General features: G+C 42.0%; 1 protein-coding gene across 1 annotated transcript; it reads right to left on the bottom strand.

The window, feature by feature from the left end:
* Positions 1 to 660: 660 nt before the first annotated feature.
* On the bottom strand, positions 661 to 6,164 carry LOC125506579 (alanine--tRNA ligase-like). The gene is made up of 13 exons (XM_087524943.1): positions 5,973 to 6,164; positions 5,209 to 5,349; positions 4,923 to 5,069; positions 4,618 to 4,770; positions 4,433 to 4,483; positions 4,292 to 4,395; positions 3,443 to 3,550; positions 3,082 to 3,205; positions 2,243 to 2,311; positions 1,284 to 1,334; positions 1,056 to 1,151; positions 737 to 835; positions 661 to 681 (listed from the first exon to the last, which is right to left on the bottom strand). The coding sequence occupies exons 1-13, from the start codon at positions 6,162 to 6,164 to the stop codon at positions 661 to 663; spliced, it is 1,356 nt and encodes a 451-aa protein (XP_087381069.1).
* Positions 6,165 to 7,912: the final 1,748 nt, after the last annotated feature.

The raw sequence follows: 7,912 nt of genomic DNA, 5'->3' as shown, positions 1-7,912 counted from the left end.
TTAGCGGATCACTATTGTGAGCGAGGCACGACGATGGGAATTGGCAAAGAGGGATAACAAGGAGCGAAATGAGGGTGGTGCGTTGCTAGAGTGCCATTTTCGGCGGGCTAGAGGTGGCGGAGTCTAGCTTTGGTCCTGCGGAAGTTGCTGAGGGTACAAGTCGAAGGTCGGAGATAGCCGGACAGGGTCTGGTCGAACCAAACACAGTGGACGCTGTTTATAAGAGCGTCCAACTTTGGACGTTGTTGGTATTGGCGTCCAGCCCTGGACGTTATTATTCCTAGCGTCCTTCCTATTTTTCGAATTTCTCATTAGTGTTTCTTAGTTTCAGAATTACTGGAATATTAATTATCAATAATAAAAATTTCGGCAAAGAGGCTCCTGTGCGATTGGGCTAGGGGAACCAATTCTTTCTTTCCGTAGTCTGCGATTAGAATTGCGAGATTGTCGGGGGTACGTGGGGCTGATAGTTGGGGTGTTGGAGGTGAGGCTTATGTAGTCTCCTGGTGAAGCACGGTTAGCCAATGGAAATTGGTACGTGCACACAATATGAACAGTGCAAGAACAATCAAAGCTAGTAGCCAGGTAAGTTCAGAACTTGAAGGTGATTCGAAGAGGGGGGTCGCTTTGTAAATTTTGGGGCCAAAGTAGAATGAAATTCTACAAAATCCCAAACAGGCACTGAATATTGGAAGGAACTGTGCTTAATAGCCAAACCATAAATAAATAATCTAACCTCGTGTTGGAATTTCGGGCTATCATTTGTGCTGGCAAGCCCTTGATTGCGCAGCTGCGATGTAGCATTAGCATCCAGGACAATAGATTTGCCGCCAGCCTACAAGAAAAACATATATAACAAAATCAGAAATAAATATGATATATAAACCATAACAGACAAAAGCTGCCCAATCAATTGAGTATCAGTGGCATATAAGAGATGCTCAGTTTAGTTAATTACAACATTATTAAACAACAAAGAGCAGGAGTATTACTTGGATATCATAAAAGACCACAAGTGAAGAATTAGGTTATATTCAAGAAGAAATAAATACAACCTTGTAGCGAGCATTCCTAGCCTTTTGCCTTGCTTCTTCCATAGGAACATTAAAACCCTCCATGTCAACAGATAGCCCAAAGTCAACTGCCATGACCTATGAGATAGGAAACAACAACGATACCAAGAAAAACAGACAATAAAAGCTTTAACAACAGCGTAAGCATGAAAATATAGCACTGTCAAATTAATTTGATAAGATTTACTGATGAAAACATGAAGAACAAACCTCAGTCAAATCAATTGGATAGCCATAGGTGTCCCACAGAACAAATGCATCCTGAAAGTACAAATAACTGTTGCAAACTTGCAATACATAAAAGATAGCAATATAAACGTGAAAACTTCAGCAGGATGTAACAGAACATTGATAAACATAACCGAAGTATGATCTAAGAGATATGTTTCTATGCAGTGAACTCCATTCTTAAAATAAGGACAAGGAACAGAATTATTCCACATTACTGATCAAGTTTACCAAATAGTCAAATTCCTTAGTTTTTGACATGTTCCTCGAATACGAAGGAATGAATAGAAATTAGAATGACACGATAGAGAATATGATCAAGTTAACCGGATAGTGCCTACACAATATTTGAAACAACATCCGAGAATAACTACCGACATATCCGTCAGACATCCAAGTTCTGGTTCCTAATGTCATTTTAAGGGGTTCGGTCAGTTTGGGTTGCCCGTGAACTATACGAACTTCACCCCTGACAACAAACCATTTTCATGACAGGATAGTTAGATTCTCGGGCATTGTTCTTAAGGCGGTAAGGCGACCTAAGGTGAGCATCCACTGCCCTGACACCTAAGCGTCCAAGATGAGAAGCTTTAAAAACAAGCTCTGAGGCCTACTGGAGAGGGAGAAAAGGCTAGAGAAATTCAGATTAGTCTTCACTTAATGAAAATGGATGATAATGCAACCAATCTAACAAGGATAAGAACCTATTCCAACTATTTTAATATGAAATGTATGCATCTTATTAATCAGGATACCTTGTCTCTAACTTCATAATTTATATCATCTCCTAACTATTTCACTTGCCAATGGACATCAACATGAGATAACACAACACATGCTTAGACAACAAACAAACTAAAGTCTGCTTAGGTGCAAACATCTTCTGGTGAAAACAAAATAAATCAAGTAATACGGTGGTAATTCAAAACCAAAGCACTTGCGTGGCCACTAAGTACTGCCCCACCATTCTCCTTGACAGCATCTGCAGCTTTCTTAAATCTCTCATATCCCTGAAAATTACACCAACAGCACAATCAGTTAACCACATGAAGAGCCACAAGAATGGACAATACATATTATGATGGTTCTAAGAAAAGAACGGTCAACTAAACTTCAACCGTAAGCTTTCTTAGTCTCTGTTGCCATAATGAAACACAATAGCAAGGCACCTAGTAGGAACCAACCTTAAAATATAAGCATGATAAACAGAATCATGCCCATGTGGAAACCAAATAAATTGGATTACTAATGGTCATTTCATAGAAAAGATGAGACAATTTATCATGTATGCTAATTATTGTGATTGAACTAAGCTGATGTAAACCAAGATTGAAACTATCACCCTGGATGTGTTCCTTAATGTGTTGCCTCAAAACAAGACACTACCTGGTTACTCAGCACAACACGTTAATATATTACTATATATATAAAGCCTTTAGCAGTATCTCACGAGCAAAACAGCGGTACAGAATATATATACAAGGTATAAACTGGCCCAGAGCCTCCGGCAACAACAGAAATTTAGGTTATCTGATAACAAACTAGCTAAATTACTTTGAGACTAACACATGTTTACAAGGATAAAACAATTTAGGTTATCTGATAACAAACTAGCTAAATTACTTTGAGGCTAACACATGTTTACAAGGATAAAACATTGCCTAAGAATGTGCAAACACTCGGATTTGATTGCAATGAGCCAATGAAATTACTTCAACAAACATCACTTGGGCCAAATTGATGTCACTGATATGCAAATACTCCTGGCAACCAATATTACCTTCGCTAGAGTGTTCTCAAAGCTTGCCTCTTCTTGTTCTTTAATTATATCTTTAATCTTCTTTTCATTGTCCTTCAGCTCAGGAAACACATCACCCATCACTCGGACAAAAACATCTACAAGGCTGTACAAGAAAGATACAAAATAATGGCATATCAAATACCAGCTTCAAGAACATAGTTTAAATTAGCTAGAATCCTGTGTGACATAGTTTCTTTTCTTGTTGTCATATGACATCTCTACAGTCATCCTCATAAGCCTTGCATTGCATGTTTAGCATCTCGAGTAAACAAAAGGCTATGCAAAGTATACCATTAACGAAAAAGTACAAAATACAATAGATGCAGGTTACAGTTCTTGCGAGCTAAAAAATCCTTGCTTTGCCATCAATTTTTGATGACCAAAGTGAACAGCATGTCTAAGTATACGCCTTAGAACATACTCTCTTCCCTCATTTCCTACAGCAAAACTCCTATTAGAACAAAGAAACATCAATGTATAACACAAAACAAAGCTCTGAAACATTGTAAAAATACTGCCAAACAACATTCCTCAGTAGGGGCCCGTCTGAAATCTAAAAAAATGGTTTGCAATGAACTAAACCCACAAAAATTTAGAATCTATGACTTCATATTTACAGGAAGGGCATTAATGCATTTCTTCCTAAAACAGGAAATGCAACTCAGGTCCCCAAACTAGTGATTTAGACACATGGATGCCTAAACTAAAATTAATCAGTCAGGCCTCCGTAGAGTGACTAGTCATTTTGGCTGAAGATGGGCGGTACAGTGATCTAGTATCTTTTTTCATTCAAATTCTTCAAAATTGGAAATGTCAAACAATTGGTGACTTTATTATGCCCATAAACTTCATTTTATTCCAGTGCCACATCCATATCTTGAATAAAAAATATCTTACATATGTAACAGAAAATTTGGGATCATGATAAATTTCAAATTAACTTATGTTTGAGGAACCAAAATAACACGAGCGCACAAGCTTATTATGCTCACTTGTGGACATATATGAGATATAGCTACTTAAACATAAGTCACTGTACCGCCCATTAATGTGTAGGATGTAATGCAGCAAGCAACTTAACAAGGCATTTAGATGTATTATTATTATTATTATTATCCATCTGTTTACACAACTAAATAATACTTATATGGATCGCAATCGTTTTAGATAATGTGTCCCTAACCAAAACAATATGAGCTCAGCAGGTTGAGAACCATCAGCAATAGCAAAAGAAAGGGTTCTTATGTGATCTGCAACAACCCTATATGCCATATCAACTTTCCCAACATCGATCTGCAACAACCCTATATGCCATATCAACTTTCCCAACATCATCGGATCCTACTTTACCAGAGTATGGTTGAATTCCAGCGCCTGCCAGCTGCATTCATAATGCATAACGAATTGACAATGAATATCATTTACTTTAGGCAACAATTTATTGCTTCAGCAAAATACTATAGTCACAACTCACAAGCAGAAAAGAAGATGCAAGTGCGCATTTGGGAAAAATACCTTGTGGATGGCATCAAATAATGGCATGAATACATCTGTGTCGTAATTGCTCATTTTATTCTGAAGGATAGAAGTTAAACGCTCAAAGCCCATTCCAGTGTCAACGTGTTTTGCTGGCAAGGATCTCAAAGTACCGTCTGATTCCCTGTTGAACTAGGTATTAAAATAGCCAAATGTCAGTGTATAGAACAGATAAAAAGCAAATAGCTAGGCGTGCACACATAAAAGAGAGTAACTGCCGGTGTAGTGAGATTAAAACTCAACAATCTAGAAAGAAATGAGTTTCAAGAGAATAGAATGTTAACCTGAATAAACACAAGATTCCATATCTCAATACATGTAGGGTCATCATTATTGACTAATGAGGCTGCGTCACGGTTGCCAATACGATCAAAATGAATCTCTGTGCATGGGCCACAAGGACCTGTGTCGCCCATCTCCCAAAAGTTATCCTGCTCAAAGAATGCATCGTTGTAATACTCTTGTTTAATAGGGACATTCAGACAGCGGTATAAGCCCAACAGAAATGAAGATACAACATAATGTGCAAAACGGACAGGAGGTCGACCAACAAAGCAAGCAGAATAGTACCTTGCAACCGAAAGGCAGGACTCTTTCATTCGGTAGATACTTGAACCATATGTCTTTCGACTCGGTATCGGGGGCGAGACCAGCCTTCACATCGCCACCAAAGTATGTTGCATAAATCCTATCAGTGGGCAATTTGTAGACCTGCACATACATACATACATACATACATACATACATACATACTGTAACACCCCGGATGTAACTTTCCCTATTTGTACTCCAACTCTTGCCGTTTCCGGCGTTAAGTTATATTTATTTTCTCGGGTTCGGGTTTTATCCCCGTGTGTTGTTGTCGTTGTCATGCATCTCATATCATGTCATCATGTGCATTGCATTTGCATACGTGTTCGTCTCATGCATTCGAGCTTTTTCCCCGTTGTCCGTTTTGCATTTCGGCGTTTCGTTCTCCTCCGGTGGTCATTTCTACCTTTCTTTCGTGTGTGGGGATTAAACATTTCCGGATTGGACCGAGACTTGCCAAGCGGCCTTGGTTTACTACCGGTAGACCGCCTGTCAAGTTTCGTATCATTTGGACTTCGTTTGATACTCCAACGGTTAACCGAGGGACCGAAAAGGTCTCGTGTGTGTTGCAGCCCAACACCCCTCCAATTTGGCCCAAAACCCACCTAACTCTGCTCCATCATCTAGAGCGTTCGATCACGATCGCGTGGCCGAAAACCGCACCTCATTTGGACTCTCCTAACTCCCTCTACCTATAAAACTAGCCCCTCCTCCGAAATTCCGGATCCCCCTCTCCCCGAAACCCTAAATCCCAGATCCGCGCCGGCTGGACACGTCCGCCCCGGCAGGACGCGTCCGCTCCGCTGCCCGTGCCCACTCCCAGGCCGCCACGTGTCCCGCGGGACCACTTCGCCGCCACCTCGCGCCCCCGGCCCGCCAGGCCCAGGGAGGGCCCTCCTCTCCGCCGCCTGGGCCGAGCCGCCCCGAGCCGCCATCGCCCCGTGCCGCCGCCGCGCGCCGCCTCCTCCTCCGAGCCGCAGCCGCCGGCGCGCGCCGCCGCCGCCGCCTCCGCCCGCCGGCGCCGCCACCGCCAGCCGCCGCCACCGCGCCGCGCCACCACCACCAGCCGCCGCGCCCGCCGCCGCCTCACGCCGGCCCGGTCCCGCACCGCCGAGCCGCCGCCCGGCCGCCCTTGCCGGAACAGCCGCCATCCTTGCCGGATCCGACCTCGGTTCGCGTGCGTGAACAGTGAAACCCTAGATCTCGGGGTGATTTTTTTCTACTAAGTCCCGAAATTCTCAGTCCATATGCTCCTGTTCGTAGCTCCATAACTTTGCATCCGTAACTCCGATTCATGCGTATAGCATATCAAAATGTTCATCTCAGAGAGTACATCATTTCAATCCATTGCATCATTTTCATTTGAGTTCATCTTGATGCCCGAAATGCTGTTAGAAGAGGGCTACTTGAGTTAATTGTCAGATCTGCTCCTCCATTTAGATTTTTGTCATTTTTGCCATGATTAATCTGTGCATATTATGCCCTGATGCTCTACATGTGTTTTGTTAAGGGTTTTGTCATCTTTCCAGAGGTGCAACCCATGTATTTTTGTGATGTGTGTGGTGACTTGTGCAAGCTTGCAAAGTGGTGCACTTGCTAATTCTGTTTTCAGGGACTTAGCAATTTCACTAAGTCCTGGAGCTGTTTATCTCATGATGCCATATGTTCATGTTGTTTCCTAGTGATCCGTGCCTCTTTTGATGATGATCAGTAAGGATGTTTTGTTAATCTTGTAGTGCTCTATCCATCCATGTCTTTGTTTGCAATTATGGAGCACCCTAGCTTGAGTCAATCGAGCTCTACTTTTGCTACTTTGTGAATCTGGGCAGATTGTCAACTTGTTTGCAATTTTGCCGGTGATGTTGTAGTTGATCCGTGCATGCTATGCTATTGTTCTTGCCATGTCTAGCTTGCATTTTGTGCCTTCTTCATGGATGTATGCTTGTCTTGCCATGACTTGCACCGTAGTGAGTGCATCGAGCTCGTAAACATGCCTACTTGAGTTATATTTCAGCATGTGTCAGTTTTCACTAAGTCTGAAAACTGATTATGTTTTTGCTATGTTCATATGCTTGTAATTGTATTTTCTGATCCCTTTTGGCTCAAGGTCACTAAGGGACTTTTGTTAAGCTCTTTGAGTAGCTCCATGCCATGTTTTACTTTGCCATGTTCAGTTCCTGTAGCATATAGTTTTGTTGCTCCGGAGAGGGCTACCTGATCTGAAATTCCAGACAAGTGTCAATTTCACTAAGTCTGAGATCTGTTTGTCATATGCATTTTTGCCATGCTTGTTTGAACCTATTAATGGATGAATTGGCCGTAGCTCAGTGCTAGACTTTTGTTAAGCATCTTGTGTGCATCCCTGCCAGGTATTTTGTTGCCATGTTTGGGTGCTGTAGCATGTTCATTTCATTGCATTTAGATGCCTACTTGCTGTAAATCGCAGACCGGTGTCATTTTTGTTTCGCTTGCCATTTCCAAACCGTAACTCCGATTCTGGCGTTCTTTATATCGTTTTCAAGCGATTTCATCTCTCTTTCCAGTGGCACACTTGGATTTCCCAGTTGAGGCCAGGTTCATGCATTTCCTGTCATATCTTGCATTTGCATCCCGCATCGCATCCCGCATAGCATATCATCTTTGCATTGTGTTGTTTGAGTTTGCACGTGGTTGATTGTGTCCT

Source organism: Triticum urartu, chromosome 5A (assembly GCF_056163025.1).
Source record: "Triticum urartu cultivar PI428250 chromosome 5A, HENAU_Tu73, whole genome shotgun sequence".
NCBI classification, from domain to species: Eukaryota; Viridiplantae; Streptophyta; class Magnoliopsida; order Poales; family Poaceae; genus Triticum; species Triticum urartu.
This window is presented reverse-complemented; position numbering and strand designations above follow the sequence as displayed.